Source organism: Epinephelus lanceolatus, chromosome 3 (genome assembly GCF_041903045.1).
Source record: "Epinephelus lanceolatus isolate andai-2023 chromosome 3, ASM4190304v1, whole genome shotgun sequence".
Taxonomy (NCBI): Eukaryota; Metazoa; Chordata; class Actinopteri; order Perciformes; family Serranidae; genus Epinephelus; species Epinephelus lanceolatus.
In genome coordinates this window covers 31,266,620-31,293,223 of record NC_135736.1, presented here as the reverse complement: position 1 = coordinate 31,293,223, position 26,604 = coordinate 31,266,620, and the positions used below count along the sequence as shown (strand labels likewise).

The 26,604-nt window shown below is 40.6% G+C and overlaps 3 protein-coding genes across 3 annotated transcripts; 1 reads left to right on the top strand and 2 right to left on the bottom strand.

Annotated features, from left to right (window-relative positions):
• The first annotated feature begins 252 nt into the window (after window positions 1–252).
• LOC117255327 (ATP-dependent RNA helicase DHX15) lies at window positions 253–9,666 on the top strand. Its single transcript, XM_033624103.1, has 14 exons — window positions 253–417; window positions 1,710–2,052; window positions 2,232–2,425; window positions 2,546–2,705; window positions 3,649–3,867; window positions 3,954–4,121; window positions 4,281–4,367; window positions 4,542–4,691; window positions 4,850–4,958; window positions 5,058–5,249; window positions 7,785–7,907; window positions 8,615–8,805; window positions 8,934–9,103; window positions 9,215–9,666. Exons 1-14 carry the CDS (start codon window positions 353–355, stop codon window positions 9,330–9,332), a joined length of 2,289 nt encoding a protein of 762 aa, XP_033479994.1. The 5' UTR covers window positions 253–352; the 3' UTR covers window positions 9,333–9,666.
• Window positions 9,667–10,763: 1,097 nt separating this feature from the next.
• On the bottom strand, window positions 10,764–15,447 carry LOC117255303 (solute carrier family 22 member 7-like). The gene is made up of 9 exons (XM_033624050.2): window positions 15,014–15,447; window positions 14,802–14,905; window positions 14,555–14,709; window positions 14,143–14,311; window positions 13,031–13,154; window positions 12,814–12,923; window positions 12,463–12,677; window positions 12,156–12,264; window positions 10,764–11,326 (listed from the first exon to the last, which is right to left on the bottom strand). Exons 1-9 carry the CDS (start codon window positions 15,392–15,394, stop codon window positions 11,116–11,118), a joined length of 1,578 nt encoding a protein of 525 aa, XP_033479941.1. The 5' UTR covers window positions 15,395–15,447; the 3' UTR covers window positions 10,764–11,115.
• A 2,185-nt stretch (window positions 15,448–17,632) lies between these two features.
• Window positions 17,633–23,363, bottom strand: LOC117255709 (solute carrier family 22 member 7-like). The gene is made up of 10 exons (XM_033624852.2): window positions 22,893–23,363; window positions 22,692–22,795; window positions 21,025–21,179; window positions 20,620–20,788; window positions 20,269–20,392; window positions 20,077–20,186; window positions 19,183–19,397; window positions 18,948–19,056; window positions 18,525–18,731; window positions 17,633–18,443 (listed from the first exon to the last, which is right to left on the bottom strand). Exons 1-10 carry the CDS (start codon window positions 23,271–23,273, stop codon window positions 18,401–18,403), a joined length of 1,617 nt encoding a protein of 538 aa, XP_033480743.1. The 5' UTR covers window positions 23,274–23,363; the 3' UTR covers window positions 17,633–18,400.
• Window positions 23,364–26,604: the final 3,241 nt, after the last annotated feature.

The following is a 26,604-nucleotide window of genomic DNA, read 5'->3' as shown; positions in this document are numbered from 1 at the left end:
TTTTGACAAACCATTTTCAGGACATTACTGGTTTTATGTTATATTTAGGGCCCTATCACCGTAGTGAATATTGTGCTACAGTGATGCATACTCCTGTACATTTTCAATGAAATCATCACAAATAATTTGCCAGAAAAACTCCTCTCACTCTGCACCTTGTGGTCATCCAGCCCTGCAGTGTGTTATACTGCCACTAAACACTCCAGACCAGCAGGTGGCGGTAATGTGATCCGCACCGCCGCTGTAAAATTAATGAAAAGAAGAAAACACAAGCACAGGAATCTGGAGTTATTACCCGGTAGAATTGTGTCCGCGTTAATAGATTCAATATAAGCTATATTATCTCCTAAAGATGTCCAAAAGACATCGCTTGGACTTGGGTGATGACTACTCCTCTAGTAAGAAGAGGTCTGAAGGGTAAGTGGAGCTCCAAAGTTAACATGTCTGCTTTAACCAGTTAGGTGCTAGCTAGCTGTTAGCCGATGCTAGTTATTTGGCTAATAGCCACCATGGATGAAGAACCGAGACAATATAACCTCAGCCGTTAACGTTGTAGCTCTGGTCTTAGCCACAGTTTAACGGCACCTGAGTGTCCATCTGATACAGGGTTATAAATGTATGTCGTTTAGCTGTATTGTGTTATTGACTTAATTTAGGTTAGCTAGTGAGGACGGCTTTAGCTAACAAACGTTACCTTTACGATTGAGGCACGTGTATGTGTGGCTAACGTTCACTTAGCGAGTTGCTAACAACCATAGCTAGCTAACTTTAAATGACTAACCCTAGCTAAAAATATTGAAAGATTGAGATTTGGTTCTTGGTATAACATTAGTGTTCTACTATTAATAATGATAACGTTAAGAGCCCCAAACAAACCGTAATGTTACTGTTACTGCATGCGTGCTAACCGGCTTTCGTTATCTTCTATTAACTCACTTCGTTTATTTGCCAGTTTCGTTAGGTAGCGTTACACTTAGCTAAAACTATTACTGTCTAATAAAACAGCCCTGAAATGAACACTGCTTTCATATTATCCTGTTCACTTTTAGATAAAATTATTATTCATTCAGTCTTATTTTGGAGGGTAACGTTAAGTTGGGATCTGTTTAAATATATTGCATTTTATCAAGGTATGAGTGTATTTTTTTGTCCAGCCTTGCCCTAAAGTTGGTCTCATATTGCATAACACCTCTAAAATGACTGTCAAAAGTCAACAGTAAAATATGCCAGTATATCCCAGTCGTGATTTTTTTAATTGAGATCATATTTTGTAGGAAACAACTTGAGGGTTGAATAAAAAAAAGTAATATTAAGTGCTGTGCAAACTGACAGTTATCATTATCAGTACCTGCCTCAATAATCCATTATCTTGAATTCTACTTTATAGATAAGGTCAGGCTAATACATAGTGTTATGTCTGATAGGACTCACCATAATTACTAGTTTTAGACTTGCAAATAGTGTTCAGGTCAACATCCATCATTATTCATACATCCATAGGGAGTTGTCTGATGTGAATGCTTCCAAGTTGTAAACATGGCTAAGGTCTCTTTCTCTGCTATTCACCCCACGTGATGTGAGCCTGGCTAAACAAATATTTATCCTTTGTGATTTTGACAGTAGTAAAAGCAGAAATCACAACGCAGCTTCACAATAATTTCCTTCACATTGGAAATATTTCTAACAATGCCCTGCCCTGTTGTTGACAGGAGAGACAGGGACCGGGACAGAGACCGTGAGGATCGCTCCAGGGACAGGGACCGAGATAGGGACCGGGACAGGGATAGAGACCGGGATAGAGACTCGAAGCCTCCTAGTGTCCCGTCTAACAGCACGGCACCTGTGCCATGCCTTGCGCCCATCAAGCAGATGGCTATGCAACAGCAGATCAACCCATTCACCAACCTGCCGCACACGCCGCGCTTCTACGAGATCCTGAAGAAGAGGTTACAGCTTCCGGTGTGGGAGTACAAGGAGAGCTTCAGCGATATCATCACACGTCATCAGAGCTTTGTCCTTGTTGGTGAAACTGGTTCTGGGAAGACAACACAGGTCTGTAATGCAATTAATTAGACAGTATCTTATAAGTCAGACACTAAAAGCTTGTGTAATGAGTGGTGAAAGCTTTTGAAGTACCAGCATATCCAGTATGATGGCACAGTGTTGCCCAAAAGTGATTTTTATCAGATGATTTTAACTGAAAGTATTGCAACTTGTGCTTCAATCTCCAGATCCCACAGTGGTGTGTGGACATGGTGAGAGGTTTGCCTGGGCCTAAGCGGGCAGTAGCCTGTACTCAGCCCAGGAGAGTGGCAGCTATGAGCGTAGCTCAAAGGGTGGCAGACGAAATGGATGTCATGCTTGGACAGGAAGTCGGCTACTCCATTCGATTTGAGGACTGCAGCTCTGCTAAGACAATTCTCAAGTAAGTGATTGAGGTCTGCTAATGCACTATAACTTAATTTCAGAGGCACAATGCAACCAGTCTTGTTTGTTTTAATCCAGATTTTATCACTCTAACAAAGCATGTCTGTTATTTCTTTAGGTACATGACAGACGGTATGTTACTAAGAGAAGCTATGAATGACCCGCTGCTGGAGCGATATGGTGTCATCATTCTGGACGAGGCCCACGAGCGAACTCTGGCCACAGACATCCTGATGGGAGTACTCAAGGAGGTGGTGCGTCAAAGACCAGATCTGAAGGTACTGGTTAATTTTTTAATGACTGCAAGAAATGATGTGCTTGCTTTTACCATGGTGTATATTGTGTGTTGCTACAACCAAGTGCTTCACTAAATAGGTAGGCTGTTAAGAAAATTAATCACGTTTCAAAAACATTGATCTGTGGCCCATAAGGAATTGCATCACTGTTGAAATGAACCCATTATGCTCATTTTCAAGGTCCTCAGATAAGATAAGACTTTATTGATCCCCCAGAGGAGTAATTCAAATGTCACAGCAGCACAAGACAAAAAAGACATTGAATAGAATAAAGATAAAAGAGAGGGGGAAAAAAAGAAAAATAAATAAATAAAAAAGATAAGTAAAATACACGTCATATTGACCAGATGCCAAAATAAGTCAGTTCAGAGCTGGATGTAACTTGAGCCAAACTGCTGTTGTACACTCTGATGGCGGTTGGCACAAAGGAGTGTCTGAGTTGTTCAGTCTTGGACCTGGGTGGGATGATCCTTTGGCTGAATGAGCTGCCCATCAGCCACAGCTTGTCGTGCAGAGGGTGAGAAGGATTGTCCAGGCTTGCACAGATTTTCACCCTTCTCTCAGCCACGGTCTCCAGACTGTCCAGGTCCAGTCCCACCACAGTGCGAGCTTTCCTCACAAGCTTTTCGAGCCTGTTGGCCTCACCAGTCTTAACGCCACCCTGCCAGCACACTACAGCAAAGAAGAGTGCACTGGCCACCATAGACTGGTAGAAGGTCTTGAGGAGCCCACTACAGACACAGACCTTTCTGAGTCTTGAATAGGGTTTTTTACTATAACATGTTAACCTGCTTTATTGGTCAAAACACACTTAGTTTTCCTCATACTGTATTCTCCCCCTGTCTGTGACGGCTCCATTTAGCACCGGCCTTTTCAAGCCAAGTCAGAAAAACAACATGTACCATGTTTTCTGCTTCCTGCACAGGTGATCGTCATGAGTGCCACGCTAGATGCTGGAAAGTTCCAAGTGTACTTTGACAACTGTCCTCTCCTGACTATCCCCGGGCGTACACACCCTGTAGAGATTTTCTACACTCCCGAACCAGAGCGGGACTATCTCGAGGCAGCGATCCGCACTGTCATCCAGATTCATATGTGTGAGGAGGACGAAGGTGACTGCCTTCTCTTTCTCACCGGTCAGGAGGTAAGACTTGTGGAGCTGGTATTCGCATTATAGCTGCATTGTTCTGTTTCCTCAGCGCACAAAGTTGAATCAAATTTTTCTTTCAGGAAATTGATGAGGCCTGCAAACGGATCAAGCGTGAGGTAGATGACCTTGGACCTGAAGTCGGAGACATCAAAATCATTCCACTGTATTCCACATTGCCACCACAGCAGCAGCAACGGATCTTCGAGCCTCCTCCTCCGAGGAAGCCCAATGGTGCAATAGGAAGAAAGGTACATTTTACCTAGTAGAACAAAGCAATTAGATACCCTCAACAGAGTACTGCACCAGATGCATGTTACTCTGTGGATGGCTTTACATTCTGTCTCCATTTGCATCCACTTGTCAGATTTTGATCATAGACATCTGATGGCCTTTTGATTCGTCCTCAGGTTGTGGTGTCGACAAACATTGCTGAGACCTCTCTTACAATTGATGGTGTGGTGTTTGTCATCGATCCTGGATTTGCCAAGCAAAAGGTGGGCAAAACTTAACTCACATTGCATTTAAGTGGTTTTTTTTTGTAATATGGTGCTAAATCAAAATTTGGATGATCCTGTAAAAGATTTTGTATATCTTATGATTGGCTTGTAGTCTATTGCACATCTCAGGTAAATTATCTCACTTAAACATGCTTTCAAATGTGTCTCCAGGTTTACAATCCCCGTATCAGAGTTGAGTCTTTGCTTGTGACGGCCATCAGTAAAGCTTCTGCCCAGCAGAGGGCGGGACGAGCTGGCAGAACACGTCCGGGGAAATGTTTCCGCCTGTACACAGAGAAGGCCTACAAAACAGAGATGCAGGCAAGTGACAGCAGCTACAGACTTAATTTCTTCTTCATGTTTGGAGATTTGAATGTAGACAAAAACAAAACTTCAGATAGTTTAGCCTATTCTTAAAACAAATGCACATTGATGGCAGTATTTGTTGTATATTAACATTGTAAACACTCCCACTCCAGGATAACACCTACCCTGAGATTCTTCGATCCAACTTGGGATCTGTTGTGCTGCAGCTGAAAAAGCTGGGTATCGATGACCTTGTGCACTTTGACTTCATGGATCCACCAGGTGAGTTAGTCCGCATTAGTTAGATTGAATGATAAAACATTTATTAAGCTCTACTTGGGCACGACTCTGACCTCTCTGCCTTCCCCTCTCCCTCCACAGCTCCGGAGACGCTGATGAGGGCCCTTGAACTGCTGAATTACCTGGCTGCTCTCAACGATGATGGTGACCTGACAGAGCTCGGCTCCATGATGGCAGAGTTTCCTTTGGACCCCCAGCTGGCTAAGATGGTCATTGCCAGCTGCGAGTTTAACTGCTCTAACGAGATCCTTTCCATTACTGCCATGCTGTCAGGTAATGCCCAGGACTGGGCTGACCTCTTCCTTGCCTTCTGTAGGCCAAGTCTCCTGTGGTTAAACACACCAATACTACTCACTGGTAGTTTTAGGCAGGGGGGAAGTGTCCCAGAATTTCTGTTGCGCACAGCATTTTGGACAAACGTGAATGAAGGAAGGAGTATTATGTCTTTTTACATTTTTAATTCCAGTGAAAGTCTTGATATGGTGTCTCAAGCACTTAAGTCAGCACTTAAATGTGCAACATGCACAGATATGACACTGTTAAATAGAGAAGCAGATCCCCTCAGCAGGAAGTGAAAGAAACGTGCGGTATGTAACTCTGGAGAGAGGCAGTTGATTGTTGAGTCTCATTCCCAGAAGGGCTGCGAAATTAATCTACTATTAATCACGATCTGGATTTTGGTTTCCCACAATCAAAAAATGTGTGCTCAGCTCAGAAAACTCAGATCAGAAAAAAAAAATTCAGATCTAGGACAGAACCAATCATATGCAAAGAGAGCATGAGACTTGTGTCTGTGCCGCAAAGCAACACAACTCGCTTAACTAGCTGAATAACACCACAATCTGCAGTGCTGTGGTGCAGTACGACAAATGCAGGAAGGCCAAAAAGAGTAATAATGCTAACGTTACCTCGCTGAATCCCCGTCCTCCCCAGCATCAGCTTAGACATCCATAACAGTGCCACTGTACAGTGTACAATTGTACCGTGGCAGCTATAAAAAATACAAAAAACAAGGCAGTGGATTCTTAGCTATCCAACTCCCAACGACAGACTGAAATAACCTGTGCAATCATTTTATTTAGACAAAGATATCTGTCCAATAAACACGGTTTCTTTTCGCTGCATTTTGGAATGGCACATTTTAGTTAGTCTATATTTAAGGATGCAGTTACATTTATATTTTGCTTGTACTGTATGTACTGAATTGAAGGTGAAGAAGAACCTTATTTTACCTAATTACTTTGATGCAAAAATGTGTTAACTAACAGGAATGCTGAACAACCTGGAAGTTAAAGCAGTGTTCTGTTTATTTAGATGTAAAGTGCAATAAAAATATTTATCCCTAAAGTCAATGAATAATCGTGATGCTAATATTAATCACAACAAGTATGACTTTCATTTTGGCCGTAATTGTGCAGCCCTAATTCGCTGGTCATCAAATACCAACACTTGAGAATGGTAGTCGGACTGAACCACAAACCCAAAGCGTGAGTATTTTACGACCACGGAATGAGACTCAACAACTAACCATCTATTGCCAGAGTTACATACAGTACCTTAAACTAAACATGTAGCAAATAAGTATTGGCCAGAGGTCATGTGAAACTGTTTCTTGATTTAATTCTGAGAGTTAATTTAGTTTAAACCAGTTGGCAACAACGATACACAGGTTGTACAGTATACCAAGTTACCCTCTGAATTGTAGTTCGATCCAGATGTGAGAAAGTGGCATATATTATGTTCACAGTGAGGTGCAGACTAAAGTTTGAAACAAAGATTGTCATTATTCCCAAGGTAATACTGCAAACAAAATATATGTATGTACAATAATCATTATTATTTAATCATGATATTGTATATCATAATCTGCATACTATTTTTTCATAGCTTCACAGCCCTATATGAACGTTATGTCATAAAAAGCCCTTTTTTATTCACAAATTCAGTTGTGGTTGGAATATCTTTCATTCTGGACAGCTTTACTTAAATTTTAAAGCTTTCCCTTAATTCTATACTGTTTTCATTTTAGGTTGAAATTAGTTACGGCCATAATACTGTATGTCCAGCATGTTCATTGAATAGTGAGTGTTTCTTCACCAAAGCAAGTGGATAGGGCAGGCACCACTTAAGATTTTATTCATATTCATCGCATTTATCAGAATTTTCTGTTCATTGAAATAATGCATTGTGAATTTTAACGATTAGCGTTATGCCTAGCTGTATGTAGCCTGGAAGTTTTTTAATTATCTGCTCTCTTTAAGATTTTTTCTACATCCACAAAATGACCATTTGTTTATCAGTTTGTCACAGTGTAACATTGAATTCATGAATAAAACTTTGTTTTTCTCACATGCCTCCACGGTGAACGGAGAATCCAAATATGTGAAAAACAAGTTTTCTTTATGAATGTAAGGTAACACTCAATGAGTAATTGATATACAAATGGTCATTTCGTCTGTTAAGTCTTCCTTTAAAGGCCGGAGCATTATGTCTTGATACCAAAAAGTAGAATTTCTGACTCTTGAGAAGTTAAAGCATTTGCTGGTGTCCCTAACACTTTGTAGTTGTGTGAAAACTCTTGTTTTACAGATGTGGTTAAATGACCCCCCTCTCTACGAACTAGTAGCCATTACAGTTGGGAATGACCATGAGAAAAGACTGCAGCCCCCTTTGATAGAGCTTGTGGTCCTGCCCTGTCCCAACGCAGTGTCGAGTGCCCTAGCATCATAGGCTTTGCTCCATTTTTCTGTGAATATTTGACTCATCCCTATGGGCGGCTTTGTTGGGGCCCATACCAACCTTGTTTAGTCCCACAGTGTTTTGTCCGCCCCACGGAGGCTAAGAAGGCAGCAGACGAGTCCAAGATGAGGTTTGCTCACATCGACGGAGACCACTTGACGCTGCTCAACGTCTACCACGCCTTCAAACAAAGTGAGTATCAGTGATCCCCTTGAGACGTGTTTCATGAATTAAATATAGTTGGAATACTGATGGGAAATGGACTGCACTTTTATAGCATCTTTTAGTCTACCGACTACTCAGAGTGCTTTTACACTACATTCTGTCACCCATTCACACATACATTCGCTCAAGGATACTTGGACATGCAGACTGGTGGGCGCTAGTTAGGAGCCCTGCTCATTTATGATTACCGCATTGCTGCGGAAAATGGGGGTCACCCTCTTGTGTCCTCCCAGGTCGCCCTGGTGAGCAAGTGGCTTCATTTTGAGTTGCAAAACCCCTTTAGCATTGTGAACTATGTTAGCAGCATTATCCACGCTAACACCGATAACAGTGCTGATGGAGCTTAGAGTGATAACATTATTAACAATGCTAAAGGGGGCTTGTGGCTCAAAATTGAGCACCACTGAAATGCTTGTTTTGGTCTTCACCTACTTGTGAGACAAATGTGTCCTTAGCTTGAAGGATGCCCCACTGTGCCCACAAGCTAGTCACTAACTTCGTCCGTTTGTTTGTCTTTAGGTTGGCAGGTAGTGACAGCGGGTTTGTTGAGCATTTTCACTGACTGGAACGAACAAATCCAAAACATGTTTATATGAAAAACAGTGCTTTGTGCAGCTTTAGATTTGTTGCCTGACACTTAATCAAATGTCTGAATCCTTGTTACACTTTTCCAGACCACGAGTCCAACCAGTGGTGCTATGACAACTTTGTCAACTACCGTTCCCTGATGTCTGCTGACAACGTGCGGCAGCAGCTGTCCAGGATCATGGACCGCTTCAACTTGCCGCGCCGAAGCACAGAGTTCACCAGCAGAGATTATTACACCAACATCCGCCGAGCGCTCTGCACCGGCTTCTTCATGCAGGTGAGCACAGATTAGTAAATGTAAGACACTGATCTAAAGATGGTTAACAGGATGTAACTTAAGTTTACACCAGAAATGTTTGTTTACTCACATTTATCTGTTTCTTAATACATGTTCGTAACCTGCAGGTGGCTCATTTGGAGCGCACAGGTCATTACCTCACAGTCAAAGACAACCAAGTGGTCCAACTGCACCCATCCACAGTCCTGGACCACAAGCCCGAGTGGGTGCTCTACAACGAATTTGTCCTCACCACCAAAAACTACATCCGCACTTGCACAGACATCAAACCAGAGTGGTATGTGTGCCGATATTTAAATGATTCCTAATACAGGTTCATAAAGACAAACTGAACTTTGCATTTGATCTCCTGACCGACTTACTCACGGCCTTCTTTCCTCTGTTACAGGCTGGTGAAGATTGCACCGCAGTACTATGAAATGAGTAACTTCCCACAATGTGAAGCTAAGAGACAGCTGGAGCGAATCATTGCCAAACTAGAGAGCAAGGAGTATTCCCAGTACTGAACAATAGCCAAGAAGTGTCCTGGAAAACAACTGCGTACTTTAGTTTTAGATCTTTCTGTATCATTGTATCTTAATGTTTAAAATTTGGCATTTTGATTTTTATATTTTGTTTGCTTTTTGTTTTGTTTCTTTTTTTTCCCATCACTGTTAATTCTGTAACTAAGTGTAATGTCAGATAAAAATATCAGCAGCAAATATTAGACCTGGATATGAAGATTTTCAAAAGGAATATCAGAGACATGTCATTTAGATGTGGTTGACTTTCCTTTAGGGGGGTGCTGAGTCATAAAAAATTGGCTTGCTTTGTTTCTTTAATAAAGGAGCTTTGACTTAATTTCTGTGTATATATTAATAAGTAAAGTTATTGCAGATGTTGTGCGGTCCCTATCGGAGTTGTTTAGCTTTTGTGTTGGGACACTGATTTAGCAGTTAACTTTGCTTGTTTAAATATGTAAATAAGTCTTGAGACTGGTTTATGATTAATTGATACACAGATCAATACCACTACTGTTACAAGTACACAATAGTACTGTTTCAGTATGCTAAATATCTGAAATAATATTGGTTCTCAGCAGCCACTTTATTACAGCACACTTTATTTAACCTGTGAGTTGGCATAATATGGATATGGCAGCTGCCATCTCCTGCTGGTGGCATCATTTGGAGCTCAAGTCTGCACAGTAGCAATCTCTTTAGTATTGACTTTCCACCCATGCACCCATCTAAACAATGCCAGACAGTGGCATTGATCTCAAGCACACTGAGTGGCACACATAGCTGTCAATTCTGATGCTAGTTATTTTTATACCATTAAATAACTCACTGAAAGCAAACTTATAAACAGAACCTTGAGCATACAGTAGTGTGATTTAAAAAAAAAAAACACCCAAAATGTGAGATACCATCTTTGGGGAAAATGTATTTGACTCGTGCTTTGATGTTTTAGTTTGGCCTTGAATGTGAGAGTTCAATCTTTAGATAAGTTTGCCTTATACATTGTCAGATATTCCACTAAAACAACTTTTGTCTGTCTGAGTGTGAAGTAATATGCATTTGTGGTAATAGTTAAAGCAGGAACCTCATTATGTGGTGAAATGAGTCATCATTTTCTCACATTTTGTTTAGGAAATACCTTTTTATTGCAATACAAAACCAAAAGTACCAATCAGTGGTGATCACATTTGTTTTTAAATGCCATACTGTACATAGATATTGCATAACACAGACTAAGGTGGTTACAGTGTTGTTATTTAAACATGTTGCAATCATTGATGTTCCAGCATTGTATTCATTGCTATGAAAAAAACTGTTGGTAGAGGGAGCCAAACTTCTTTAAGAACCATAGTCACAGGCGATAAACACACACCTATGAGCCCTCGTGGACTTAAGGCATACCACTGCCATCACGTAAGGTCTGTGAGGGCAGAGAGTGCAAGTAGCTAATAGACTGTCCTCAAATTTTTTTTTTCAAATGACACGATCTGAGCAGGGAACATCACAATTTGGGTAAACTGCTCACAATAACTGCTGAACTGCTACTAATTTAAGCTTAAACAGCACAGAGTTCAATTTCAAGGAAAAGTTTACCTTGCACCTCCTCAAATATCCTTCCAACCAACCAATATTTATTAAAGCTGAGGGTAATTTTACTTCAATCATATGCTGAAAAATGAATTAATTCAATACAGACTATACATACTGTCATTGTTTTTTCTTTGTTGTTGTTGTTGTTTATTTACTAAATATAACTGCTTGACTAAATAAGCACCAGTGACCGTCATCGCTACCACTGTTTTTCGATATCCTCTATGGTCTCTGGCAGGCACCGGTTGCGTGTCTCTGATAATGTTCTAGCCACTATTCCCCCCAGTGCAGCTGTAGAGCACAGGACGAGCTGGGGCAGGTCCTTCCACACGTCATCCAGTAAAAGAATCAAAGGAGCCACAGCAACACCAAGTCGACCCATGAAGGAGTTGAAACCCATACTACTCTGCCTAAAAACACACACAGAGGAGATGAACTTCAGGGCTCTAAATGATGATTTTGCTCATTTTAAAATGGGAAAAAATACGTTCGTTGTTCTGCAGTGTTGACATACACCAATCAGCTGCAACACTGATGAGGTGAATTACATTGATCATCTCGTTACAATGCAATATTCTCTTGGAGTACCTTGGGTCCTGGCATTCCTGTGGATGCCACTTGACATGCACCAAACATTGCAGACCAAGCACTGCCCCTAATGGCAACAGCATGCCCCAGTGGCAGTGGCCCTCCAAACAGGACAATGTTTCATGCCACACTGCTAAGCAATGACCTGAGGAACACGACAAAGAGCTCAAGGTATGGACCGGGTCTACAAATTCCTCCCAATCCCAATCTAATTAAGCATCTGTAGGATGTACCCGCATCCCACCTTGCAACCCACAAGACTCAAAGGATCCACGGCCAATGCGCTGGTGCCAGAAACCACAGGACACCCCCAGAGGTCCTGTATCAATACCTCAACAGTTCAGAGGTCCCCCCATGGATCAGACTTGGTTCTGACCTGTCAAGGCATGGACACAGGACATCACGTCCCATAGATGGCACTGCCATTGGGGAGCTCCTTTACCATGGAGGGGTTGACTTGGTCTGCAATGGTGTTTTGTGGGGTGGTGTGTGTCAAGTGGCATCCACATGAATCCCAGAACCTCAGGTTTACCAGCAGAACATTACATTGTAACAAGATGATCAACGTTACTCTCTTCACTTGTCAGTGGTTTTAATGTTGTGGCTGAATGGTGTTTTTAGGCTTTAGGAATGGGATGAATGTATAATTACCTCACTACAGTGGGATAGAGCTCAGAACTGTAGAGCACAAGTGTTGCAAAGGATGCTGAAGAAAACCCTTTTCCAATGATTGCCACCACTGTTCTGACAACAGACATATCTGAAAAAAGACAGCAGAAACTGGGGGATGACTATTATTGTTGCAGTTGCTGAATTTGAAGTAATTAAAATACTATAGTTCTTTATATTTTCCTGTGTTTAATGACCATAATTTCTGTTATTGAGACCATTAACAATTTAAAACAACAAAATAACCTAAACCTTACTTCTAAGTCTGTGGACATCAATGAACGCCTACCTTTAGGTACTACAATGTTGATTCCAAGACAGGTGCTGGCCATCAGCAAAGCTCCCACCTCAGTGCATTGCCTGCCTATCCTATCCAGTAAGTAGTAAACTGATAGTTTGGCTGGGAGCTCAATTAAAGCATAAGTAAACTGAGTGAGGTAGATGTTGAGCCCAAAGCCTGTGATGTTAAAGCTGATGCCATAAAATGTGATTGCCACACAAAACCTAGAGGAAGAGACATCACAATTGGTAGTTTGTTTAGATATAATCAGAATTATTCACCTGGATCTTTTAAAATGAGATACAAACATAATATTACAACCCAAAGGTCATTAAGCACAATGACATTTGGAATACAGACCACAATATACCAGTACGTAGGGCCAGTCTCCTCATTTTGGATGTCCGTATCAGATCGAGGTACGAATAGTGCCGATCTCTTTTCTCAGTCACAACAATAGTGGATAGTGTCTGAAACAATACAGAGCAGCATTATTCTCTGAACCACGTGATACACAACAGTGTATTAAGTGTATTAGAAATTCACTTAATTTACCCATCATCTGGAATATGCTGACCTCTGTTTTCAGTGTGTGAACTGAGTCCTCTGTTTGGTTCATCTTGGCACATTTTTTCAGATACATCTGAGCTTGCTCCAGCTTTCCATTGGCGATGAGCCACCTTGCCGACTCTGGCATCCACCTAATGTTGAAGGCAAAGATGTTTTCCCACTCCTGATGTATTACATAGCAATGAATGACATTTTTACATTGAAACAAATTTGACAAATGATGTGAACCTAACCTATGTATTTAACGCCAGTTGGGTACAGTGGCAGAACAAAAGTAAGTGTAAAAAAGCAAGTCCGCATTCCAATTACTATGAGCTGCCAAAAGTTTTAGAACTTTACCAATCTAACATGGGACTCCTATAACATTGTGTTCAGTGCATCGCAAGAAGAGATTAAAATGGATATTATTTCATTTGATTTAGCTACATTGCAGAGCTGCAACGTCCACAAGATTGGAGCAATTAAGGATTTTACAGCGACTCTGTCTAAAATTCCTTACGCAGGAGAAGAGAGATGTCTTGGCCTGTTTACCGACGGGATACGGTACGTCTCTGTTACATTTAACAGACATGCCGTACCTATGGCTACGCCGTCACATGGTCTGAATATCCCCGCCCATTTCTATTACAAAACGAAAGACGAATGTCCCCAGACTCCCATTCCGAAGTTAGGGAGGCTGGTCATGCGAGACTAAGTGGCTATCTTCTGCCAGCCAAGCAGCTAACTTGTGGTTTAACACTCTGCTACCGTGAATGGGGAAAAAATGATTTCATCATGCACCTCCTCTAGACTTTTGAAATGTTGCGTGACCCTATAGATAAAATCCCGCTCTTGAAACAAGTCATTTCGTGGTGGCTTTGACGCTCAAAACAGTGTATCCACTGATTTACAGATGTTTCTTTCCTAATGTAAGTCTATGGGGGAAAGTATTTTTGGGCTCTATGGCGTCATTTGATGGACCCGGATGTTATAATTCCATGTTTGGCCAGGTAAAATTGGCTTTAAAGCCTGGCGCTGTTCCAGGGGGCTTGGTTCAATCATAGCACTCAATGTTAAGCACCCCAAAACACAACCACCAGGGCACACTGTAGGGAACTTCTGTTAGTTTTAGAGTCGTACCTCCAGGTGATGATGGCCAAGATAAGAGGTGAGGTAACACTGACAATTAGCCACCTCCACTCAGTCACAAAGTAAGCAATAGCTGCAAATGCTGTGTTCCCAAACGTCCAGGATAAGCTGTCGATCACTCCAACCAGTTTCCTGTGCTTGATGTCCACCCACTCCACACCTGCAGAGAACAACACACAATCGAGAACATCGAACATGCGGCTGTTGTGGCAAGGACATTGCCTGATATACATGGGATGTCTGCTGGCTCTACCCAGTGAGCTACTGGGCACCCCAGAACAAAATTTAGTGAAAACATTCAGTGCAACCCCTTTTCTGTAGACCTATTGGTAGCCTAGGCATCTGAGGTGAACTCAACATGATACAGGGTATGCTTACAACAGAAATTAAAATGTATCATTACTGAGGACCGTTGAGACAATGATGATGCCGGTGATGCAAAACCCAGTGCAGAACCTCAGCACTGCGAACATCACATAGGATGTAGAGAAAGCACTTGCAACAGCAAAAAGCATTCCAGACACATATGACACCAGCAGCATGATCCTTCGGCCAAACCTACGGAAAGTCAGAAAGTTTCCAAATTTTAATCTTACTCATCCATGGAAATATTGGGTGATCAAAGTAGTCAAGTAGCCAAGCTGCGATACCTGTCACTCAGGCTTCCAAAAGTCACTGCTCCAAACATCACTCCAATAAAGAAGATGGTAGCAGTTGCTTTGTTTTTACCTCTTCTATCACACACCAGGTCCCACTTTTACAAACAAATAAAGAAGGAGATTAACTTTGTTTTCGAGGGCCTAAGCGTCTTCTCTCTAAAAAGCGTTGATGATTGTTACAAAGTACAAGAAAGGAAAGTCACCTGTGAGGTCAAAGTAGTCTTGAAGGTGGTGTTATCGTACACCCATCCATTCTGACATGGCACTGTGGGTACTTCAGTCATGTTGGAGGAGTTAAGCAGCAGATGATATTGAGGCTCTGCAAACATCTGACAGGAGTTTGGAGTCCCATCGTCCTGGACCGGAATACTAACAAGAAGCCTCTCTGCCTGGGATAAATTCCTAAAAAGTCCTCCATCATCCAGGGAGCTGATGTCGCAGTGGTGAGAGGGAACAGCCGCTATGAAGTTATTCAGCATGAAATGGCAGGGCATTGTGAAACGACCAATAAAGCTGATAAAAATAATCATTATCTGAAATCTGCCAAATCCATTGATATTTTCTAGAATGTTCTCGAACTTCATTGTGGCCTCTCGCTGTGTGCAAAATCCTCTTAAGCTGAGAAAAAATACCTATATGTCCATGCAGTCACACTGAAAAGAAGACGACAGAAAACCTGACCCTTAGATTTTGACATGGCAACCTTTGGCACCTTTCTCTAACCCAAGGTCTCCTGGTTTACAGCTGAGATTGGTGAATGTTTCACCTCACTTAACCACTATAATATATTTTGTCTGTCTGAGTGTGAGGCAATATATGCATCTGGGGTAATAGTTAAAGCAGGAACCTCATTATGTGGTTAAATGAGTCATCATTTTCTTTTACATTTTATTTAGGAAATACCTCTTTATAGCAATACAACACAAAAGGTATGAAACAGTGGATGTTTAATGCATGTTACATTTGTTTTTAAACAGCATTTTGTAGACAGATTTTGCATATGTAAGACAGACTAAAATGGGTACAGTGTTGTTATTTAAAGGTGTTTCAATCAGTGATCTTGGGCTACTGATTGCTATGAAGATGAATATTAAGCAGGAGATGTCTCGTCAGATGTCCAGACTGATCATCCTCTGAAACATAAAAAGTATAATCTTGTTATAACAGTTCAAAACTTAAGAATTTGGTTGGAAGTAAGGCCCAGCTGTCTGTTCCACATCTTCAGTGGTTTCTGGTAGACGGACATTTTGCGTCTCCAAAAGTAAACATGCTGACAGCCCTGCAGCAAAGGCAAGCAAGGTAAGAAGCAGTGCTTTATTTCTGCTCAGAATTCTTGGAAATCAGTTCTGAAGTCACCTATTTGACCAGTGATTTCAGACTTAAGTTTGTTGAGCATTTTCTGAATGTTCTCCTCCATTGTGTGAATGTCTTGGCGTCTTTTCAGTTTGGTCTTAGCACTTACGTTCAGCGTTATGGCTCCAGAGCTTAAATTCATGCCCAGAGATTACTATTTCCATACTTCTGCAAAGGTGAAAGCACAGGTTCCCTTTGAATTTAGTAATGAATCCATTCAGGGGTTGGAGCGACATCGCTCGTGCGTGACCGGAAGTAAAGTCAGAAGCAGTGCTGGGTAGAGGGAGCCACACTTCTTTAAGAACCATAATCAGATGGACACACCTACGAGGGACATGAAGGAGCTGTAACCCAATCCGCTTTGCCTGTGTGACAAAAGTATATTTTTTCAGGCTACAGAGAAAGCATTTCAATTTTGCAGAGGTTTACTGGTTTACTAATTCAAACATGGACAAATGTATAAATACGCGACCTTGGTTTTAAGCAGCAAACAATTCCAGACAATGTAGTAAACTCATTATCCAGAAAGGACCCTTGACAATGGTAACTGTTTGTATAAAATATAACCTCCACCTGTGCTAATAGAACAATGGCTACAATATAGTAACCCTCTGTGCAAAAACTTTCATCTGTTTGGTCATGTTTAGGTACATATACATTTAACATTTTGCAGCCTTTAGAAAGCTACAGACTTTATAAAACTAATAAATTTAGCAACGAGTGTTCAGAAAAGGGGTTGCTGTTGTCTTAAGCTATTAGTGAAAGCCTTTTTTTTTCTAAGAAGACCCACTGAGGGCAGGATGCATCCCATGATGGGTGAGTTTTGACGAATCACAGGCTGTGTTGGTTACTGCGTCACTGCGCTGATCTCACAGACCTTACATAACAGAATAGCATGACATCCAACTATCCGTAGAACTGTGGAGTCTGGGCAGTGGCCGAAATATTAAGTAGGATGTCATCGGTGTAAATAAGTGTAATAAACAATGTGTAGAGGATCCTTTCAGCACACAGAAATGGGCAAGAAGTATTACGGTGTAATGCAGTGTGTTACATTTTACAAGCCTAGAGTACATAATCATCCAGTCCATGTGTAACCATTCAGTATGATTGCTTTCCACTGTCTGCAAAGTTTACAACTTACAAAACACTTGACTTATTTTCATGCTGTTTTTATTGTTGGTCATTGGTGCATTTTTATATATACTTACATATACACATAATTTTTCATATACTTGTGTATGAAGGTGACATCAGAAGAAAAGGAGCCTTGTGACCCTGAAAAAATAACAAGGCCCTTCTGCTGAGGCAGGACCTGTCCGCACTGCAGACACACCAAGCAGATGAGGCAGTCTAATTCCCAACTGGTGGGTCGTAATCCAAAAATGGGTCGCTGATCCATTCTGAATGGACCGCAAGGGACTCGCAAATGTGTCATGTTTATAAAAAACCCCACACACTTTATTTTAACATACAGTGAATTTCTTGCGCAGAGCTTTTATTTTGAAGTGCCATATCCCTGCTGTAGAGTGAGTGACCACTTGAGGGAGACAGCAAACTAGCTCGACAGCATGGCCAAACACAAGTATGACACTGAATATATTAAATTGTATGGACCTTGAACTTGGCTGGACCAGATGGGAACCACTGGTCTTGTGCAATGTGTCCCTGTGTGTACAGTAATATATTCATGACATCACTGCAGCACGTAGCCCAGTGTGTCGTGGAAAAGAAAACATATACAACATGATTGTACATTACAGTGTTGAGCATGTTGGCCTTGAGCATGTTGGCCTTGAGTAGGTTGACATTTCTGCGTTGTCAAGTGGGTATCCTTCCTCAGTTTTTCTCCAGCGGGCTAGGCAGAACAATCTGCCATCTCAGATTGCCCCCTTCTCATATCATTCCCCTTTCTTGCATCCTTTTACCCTTTACCATCCACATGTTCCCATCTTTAAAACAATGCATTAAACTTAAGTCTGTCTCCTAGATTTTAACATCACCTTCTGCCCCCTCAGGTTCTTTTTTTTTTTAAGAAATATCTTTTCTTTATTCAGGAAACACAAAAATCAGTCATCAATCAGTAGTATTTGATCACATTTTTAAAGAAATGCACTAAAAAATTCTTTAAGAAACAATGGTTTGTTCATTACTGTACATTAAAACACATTATTCCCACTGATCTACCCTGCAACTAAACATGGAGGCCTTTTGGTTGCAATGAAGATGAGGTCCATTTAGAGTTGAGCTTTCTCGTCAGATGTGCAGATTGATCTTCTCCTGAAACACAAAAGACGTTTTTATTTTCTAAGACAACGCTCATTTATATGTTTCGATACAATCGAAATTAAGGCCCAGTACCTTGTTAGTTCCACATCCTCAATAGTCTCTGGTAGACGGATGTTTTTTGTCTCTGGTAGAAAATAAGCTGATAGCCCTGCACCAACAGCCACCAGGGAGAAAATAGTACTCGGCAAATGGCCCCACACTTCTTCTAGAAGCATGATCAGGGGGGATACAGACACACCGCAACGGGCCATGATAGCACAGAACCCCAATCCATTTTGCCTATGTAACAAAAAATACAACAAATTTGTAGCAATCAGGGAAATCAGTTTCAGGATACAACTGCGACTCCCTCAAGTCTTGTGCACTGGCTGATTTATAAAGACCTGATCAATGTGTCCAGCTAGCAAGATGTCACAGTAAACTCCGAGGCCTCTAGATATATATGCTGTTTGTTCATGTGCAAAATATAAGCTCCATATTAGACAGTTTACTGACCTCATTACTGTGGGGTAAAGCTCTGATGTGTACAGATATACAGTTGTAAAAGTTGCCTCGGAGAACATTTTGCCCAAAGCCCCCACAGCTGTCTGAAACAGCCCCTTATCTGAAAAGAAAAAGTTGTGAGAAGACATTATAACTCCACCTTGTATTAAATTTAAAGCCACAATGTCTAAAATTCCACTATTCACAACTTTGGCGACCCCCAGTGGCAGTTTTTGTGATCATTTACCTTTAGGGACAAACATGTTGCAGAATATACACAGTCCAGTCGTAAGAAGTGTTCCTGTTTGATTCAACCTTCGGCCAGTTTTGCTCAGAGAGAAAAAGATAAATGCTTTTGCTGGAAGTTCAATGGCTCCATAGATGAACTGTGTGAGATAAATGTTAAGACCAAATCCAGCGACATTCAAGCTGATTCCATAATACGTAAAGGCCACTCCAAACCTATCAACAGAGAGAGACAGAGAGACAGAGGACAAATTCATTTATCTTAAAAGTTACACATTTACCCCAGAAAACACTAGTTTCTGATTGGCTGGCAGGTGTCTGCAACAGGATTCTTCAATGGTCAAATGTTAAACCAGTAATCTCAATCAGTATGCAAGGAAGCTGTGGGTAACCATGGCATCAGTACTTTGTGTTGCATTACAACTGGACTGGATGTTGGAATGTACTTAACTAGGACAATACACAGTGTCTTGCTGTGCAAAGACTATCTGCCTGGTCTGTTATTTCAGGACACCTTACTGTTTCCATGATAAGTGCTATATCTAAATCTGTGCATTCCAAAGCACAGATTCATTCCTCAAACTTCCGGTTTCCCTTTTTGCGTTATTTCCTCTCACGCAGAACGTACGTGCTACTTGGCTGTCGAATGTACTGTCTTTGTAGTGTGTTCAAATGCAACTGACGCAGGGCGACGTGAGGCGACGTAGATGATGCAACAGTTGGCTTTCGTTGCCTCTAGTTCTTTGATGTCGGTTTGGTGTGTCAGCATCTTTAAAGTTAGTTGCTGCCAGGTTGAGCGATCACATATGGACAGTGCATTGTACACATAATACATTTTTCCAAGATTTAAAAGGTGAACATCTCAGTTGTTTAAAGGCAAAAACAAGGTATATACCAAACAATGGCAGTAAGTAGAGTCAGCCTCCTCATTCTGGGTGTCCTCACAAGGTCCAGGTAGGAATATTTCCTGTTTTCATTTTCTACAAGTATTACTTTGGACAGAACCTGTAGAGTGAAAAGGAAATGTTGATCATAGTTATAGCAGGTATTAATTTCTGACTAGATCAGATCATGTAAAAATTTGTACCTCAGGCTTTACGTCAGCCATGAACTGCTCTCTGCCGTTGGCTTCTGCACACTTGCTCAAGTAAAAGTGAGCCCTCTTGACCTTTCCAGTACTTATCAGCCATCTGGCAGACTCGGGGAGCCACCTGTGACAAAGTGCAGTTTGTAATATCACAGATTTTAAACTTTTTTTTTTTTTTCACATAAACTCCTAAGTGGCACCCGTGCCTTATCGAAACCAAAAGTCATGCTGTTAATAAGAATAAGGATCTTTATTCTGAAAGTTCACACGACTTGTTTGTGTTAGGTTAGCTTGGAACTGGAAAAAAAATTACTTAATATGGCTAGAGCTCAATTATTATTTCATCCTTACCACCAGGAAATCATTGCGAGAAACAGCGGGGTGGTTGCTACGGCAGTGAGGTGCCTCCAGTCATTCACAAAATAGGCCACCAAAGGTAGCACAGCAGTGCAAACACTCCAGTCCATGCTCATAAGAACGCCCACTGCAGTTCGATGCTTAATGTCCACCCATTCAATACCTGTAAAGAGCAATGATAATAAATCAAATCCATTAAAACACACTAGGCAATAGTTACGGTTGAGTCATTACGACTTTATCAACAAATCATACTTTTTTATGAGAAATTGTATCGACGTTAAAACAAATCTAATTGAACAGAAATGGATTTTATACTATATCTCAGTAAATATTTGTATGTTACTTTTTTTTTGTAAGATTAATATTGAAAAAAAGATGCTACGACATTAAACTCACAAAGGACGATGGTGATAATACTTATTCCAGACATTCCAAGTCCAGTGAAGAACCTCATGGCAGCAAACATGGTAAAATTATATGAGAAAGCACTTGCAAATCCAAAGATGGCAGCTGTCACATATGACACCAGAAGCATGATTTTTCGGCCAAACCTGTGTGACAAAATAGTTATAGATTAATCTGTACAATAGGTCCGTGGTTCTCAACTGGTCCAGCCATGAGGTCCAGATGTCCCCTTTGTCATTAGTTCGAGGTCCCACAGTGTAATATATTCAGCGTCATACTTGGATTTGGCCATGTGGTTGAGCTAGTTTGCTGTCTCTGTCAAGTAACTGTTGGTCAGTCTACAGCACAAAACGGCACTTCAAAATAAAAGCTCTGTGCTGGAAATGTACCGTATTTTAAAATAAAGTGTTACTTGAAACATTTGCAAGTCACTTGCGGCCCATTCAGAATGGACCTGGGACACACTTTGGGACCGTGACCCACCAGTTCGGACCCACTGGAAAAGGTGTGACAAAACATTTTTACAAATATATTCCTTACATAGAGTCCACTGTGTGTAGAATTAAAAGTAGTCATTAGATGGTCGATGTGCAGGTTAGGTTTGGGTTAAAGGGTACATTTTTTGTTTGAGATAAAGGTTAGACATAGGGTCAGGTTAGGTGAAGGGTTTTTATAGCCTGTGAAGCTGTACTTAGTAACACTTTCTGTACATTAACATTTAGTCAGCCGATAGCTGAGTTTTAACTTTGAACTTTCCAAATAAGAAGTACAAAGTTTGCTTCTGTTTTGGTGCATTTATGTTTGAGCAAACTGGACAAATTAAGCTTCTCTGTCCTGGAGTGCACTGTCTGTCCTCATCAGACCAAGTCTCCTAGTGTAGCTGCACTGGCTGTATTCCACACTCTCCTATGCATAATTGATGCCTCAATGTTTGAACCCAATTTTTGATTCCATACAGGTGTTGTTAGTAAAATTTGGCAATGGCGAAAAACAGACATCAGATGATATACCAAAGCACAACCCTGTGTCTTAGAAATTATGTTTGTATGTCATAAAACTGCTTTCTTAAACATGTTTCAGCAGTGTAATCACTGCCTGGGTTATGTTCAGACACAATGCTTCTTTTAAGTTATGAAACACTACATTCATGTACCACGTAGGCTTCACAAGGAGGATGGGGGGCATACAGAATGCAGGACCTTGGCACCAGAATCTTAGGTTTGCACCCAGACTCCTCTCTTAGGTTTGGGCAATGAAGGCACTTTGGTTAAAGTGAGGGAAGGATCGTAATTTTGGTTTAGTGTCATTTAAAAGGTAATAAAGTGGCAGTGATGTGGTCACTACAAGTGGATACTGTATTGCAAGATGGCATAATTTGGTGGAAAACAACTGAAATACATTGTCAGTGAACATTTTGCTGGTACGTTCAGTATGGTTCAGTAGCAACAATTCCTCATTATGTAACAGAAAGCATCATTTGCTCTGCTTTATGTTTCCCTCAACATGTTTGCTGTTTCAACTTGGTTGAACTTACTCTATTACAACAGTTATCATACTAAAGCAAAAACACATTTCAATGTATAAGTTTCTCTTAAAGTTGTGCAATTTAACCACACAGACCCAAAAATGTCTGGTCGAAGAATGAAAGGCATGTACACCTGTCACTAAAGTAGCCAAACACTGCTGCTCCAACCATGACCCCCATGAAGAAGATAGTGGCTGTGGCTCTGTTCACTCTTCTTTTATCACAAACCAGATCCCACTGTGAGGGAAACAGACAAGAGACAAAGAAAAGTAACATTCAAATGGCTAACTTGGGATTTGTATCACTTTTGGATTAGTTTGGAATAAACATTCACCTCTGTGGCCAGAGTAGACCTGAAGGTGGTGTTGTCATATACCCATCCATTCTGACACGGCACTGTGGGTAGCTCAGTCATGTTGGAGGAGTTGAGCAGCAGATGATATTGAGGCTCTGCAAACATCTGACACGAGTTCGGAGTCCCATCCTCCTGGAGTGGAACACTAACAAGAAGCCTCTCCGCTTGGGATAAATTCCTAAAAAGTCCTCCGTCATCCAGAGAGCTGATGTCGCAGTGGTGAGACGGAATAGCCGCGATGAAATTATTCAGCAGAAAGTTAAAAGGCAAAGTCATACGAGGAATTACCATCAAGAGGATCGTCTTTAATTGGAATCTACCAAAGCCATTCAGCTCTGCCAGCACGTTCTCAAACTTCATCTTCAGAATAAATGATACAACACTTCCAGTTTGGAGTGAAGTTCAGACAATGATATCACAAAGCACACAAGATGTCAATTTAAAAGTGGGACACTATCCTGTTGCACACTGTTATATTTCATGGGTTAATGGTCAGCTAAAGACAATGTGTCAATGTGCTGTGAGGTTGTACAAACACTTGTATCCACGTGACATGGGTATGCTCCAAACTTTTATGGGTTCCTCCTGGGCCCTTGCTACAACCACTTAAACTGTGAACTAAATCTACCTTCGGGTACATATAAAGTTACCTTACCTTAACCTTTCACCATGTTTCATGAAAAGTACACTTTCGGTTATCCATCTGACAGACAAACAAACGGACCTACTGAAAACACAACACCCTTAGCAGAGGTAATAATTTGCCAGTGACACTGTGACACCAAAGTACCTTCCTGTTGATACTGTACATGTCCTGAAGCATCGCAATACCCCCCCTTGAAAAGCCAATTTAAGATTTACCTAATACTGGGGATGATGGGTTGTTGTCTCATGATTGAAAATGTCTGATTGTGGAAGAAAATTCATTTGATTCCTTAAAAATTGTAGTGGGGAAGATACACAAGATCTAAGGTCCATGACAAAATCTCTGTAATGTATTAACTATTTGATGGATTGCCATGAAATAAAGTACAGACATTGACTGACTTGGTGATGCCCTCATGATGACATTTTGTTTCTCCACAACTGTTGGATGGGTTGCCATTAATTGGTTGGTTTGGTGAGTTAACTTCATTGCCATTACAATAAACACTGTAAGGAACCTTTCTTGGTTAGTTTCATCGTGCAGGACCAGTTGCACCCCTGGAAACTTTTCATAGGGGTGGTCAGGTGAGGCCACTGAAAATCTTGGGGTGGTATGCCTGGAACAAATGCCTTACTTTTAAGACAAGACAAGACAAGACCAGACAAGACGAGATAACTTTATTCTTTATTCTCTCAAAAATCAAAGTCTTATAAAAACAATAGTTTTCCTGCAGTCATTCTGTGTTCATTGCCTGTATGGCATAGGGAATAAAGGACTTCTTATATGTGCTCCGACTGGCTTTAGGGACCCTAAATCAACGCCCAGACGTAAGCAGCTCAAACTGTGAGTGTGATGTTATACTTACCTACAAACATAATATTAACCCTGATGTTTTACTGTTGTAGTATACAAGCTAGTTGAAAACCACGTCATTATGACAGTTAAGGAGTCCCATTTGCCAGCGATTGTATCAGGGTGGCCATGGCCCCTTCCTGGCCACCCCTTGGCAGTGCCACTGTGAAGGACGGGAAGGATATTTAAGGTTATTATGGTGACACCGGTGACATTTCCCAAGCAGCAGTGAAACCACTGTGAATAAAACACATTTGTAACAACTCATAATGTAATCACCACACATACTGTAATAATTTAAGTGCAATAAAAGCTCATAATGTAATAATCAGCACATAATGTAAGAAAGCCATGAATGCATAACATTTTGTGCATAGTTTAATAAGTTAATACAGTGTATGAAAGTATTACATTTTAAACTAAGCAAATAATTGTTGAGTAACATGATAAATTCAGAATATGGTGTAATAGTTTTAAAAGCGAGCCCTCATTTTCTTCTTCAAGCAAAGGTACCCTTCTTGGTTTACAAGGAACAAGTGGAGTCCTTATTATGAAGCACCTGGACTTTGTCTGCTGATCTAGACTTGAAGACACTTTCATCAATCAGTTCCAAACTGATGAAGCCCCTTGGATGTGTGACAGAGCTCAGGACTACAGACTTCAGTGACCTGGACAAATAAGAACATTTACAGGGACAGAGACTTTAGTACACTTGGTGATTCTTAGCATGTGAAATAGTTGTTCCCAGAGGTGGGTAGTAACTAGTTACATTTACTCAGTTACATTTACTTGAGTAACTTTTTGGATAAATTGTACTTTTCAGAGTAGTTTTAATGCAAAATACTTTTTACTTTTACTTGAGTTATATTGTTTTAAAGCAACAATACTCTTACTTGAGTACAATATTTGGCTACTCTACCCACCTCTGAGTACATAATTACATATATAAATATATATATATATATATATATATATATATATAAAAGAATATATTTGTGTTTCTTGTGCCTTGATTTATGTTATGTTTGTAAAGATTTAATTTATTTAATTTATTTTTGTTTTAGTTAAAGGGGTATCGTTTAAAATACATGAATTTGCAGATTATTATTTTTGATTGATTGATTACGTTCATGTTCTTATTTTACAAATAAATCAGACGTTACTCAACAGTTACTCAGTACTTGAGTAGTTTTTTCACCAAATACTCTTTTACTCTTACTCAAGTAATTATTTGGATGATTACTTTTTACTTTTACTTGAGTAATATTGTTCTAAAGTATCAGTACTCTTACTTGAGTACAATATTGGCTACTCTACCCACCTCTGGTTGTTCCATACTTAATAATTCCATGTACTTTCAATGTTGGCTATCCCATGCAGCACACTGTTTAATAAACAACCTATAAAACTGTGTCTCTTACTTTGGCCACTAGGTGGCTCCTTTCAGTGGTGATGTATTTCATCTTGCACAATGGAGAAGTTCTGCCTCTCAGAAAGAAGTCAACTTTAGCTCCTTAGCATTTGAAGGCAAATTTAACCGACTGAATTAAAAGTGTTGGTAACACTTTATATGGATAGTCCACCCACAGGTATTTTATAAAATATCTCTAACACTTCATAAGCTTATTAGATGAGATTCAGCCTGCATGGCAATTAACTACATATTGTCAGAATAATTAAGTTTAAAGGTCTAGTTTAAAGGTTCATTTGGTTGCGATCTGCAAACTCACTCCTAGATGCCACTAAATCCTACACACTGGACCTTTAACTTGAACTATTCACTCAACCTATGCTGCATAGTTGGAGTGAATACTATAAGTTCAGCTAAATTACTCTGAGAATATAGGTATGTTGATACACTGTCACATACTGTGGCGCCTATCCACCTTATTTTCAAACACGGAAGTAAATAGTGATCAACTTTCGTTTTTTTGTGCGTGACCTCCGGTCAGCCGCTTTCCCTTACCGGAGCTAACGGTGCAAGCTAATTTTTTTTCAATTGTCAATCAGTTAGTTAGTTAGTTAGTTAGTCTGTGTATTTTGTATAGATAACTGTGCCCACGTTTCCGTTATAACGAAAATTTATTCCCTCTAAACGCGAATAAATCGCACGTCAATCATAAACTATGAACCAAAAAAGCACAGTCTATCCCAAGTGAGACAAACTGCTTGATCCCCGTCTCCAGTGTACCA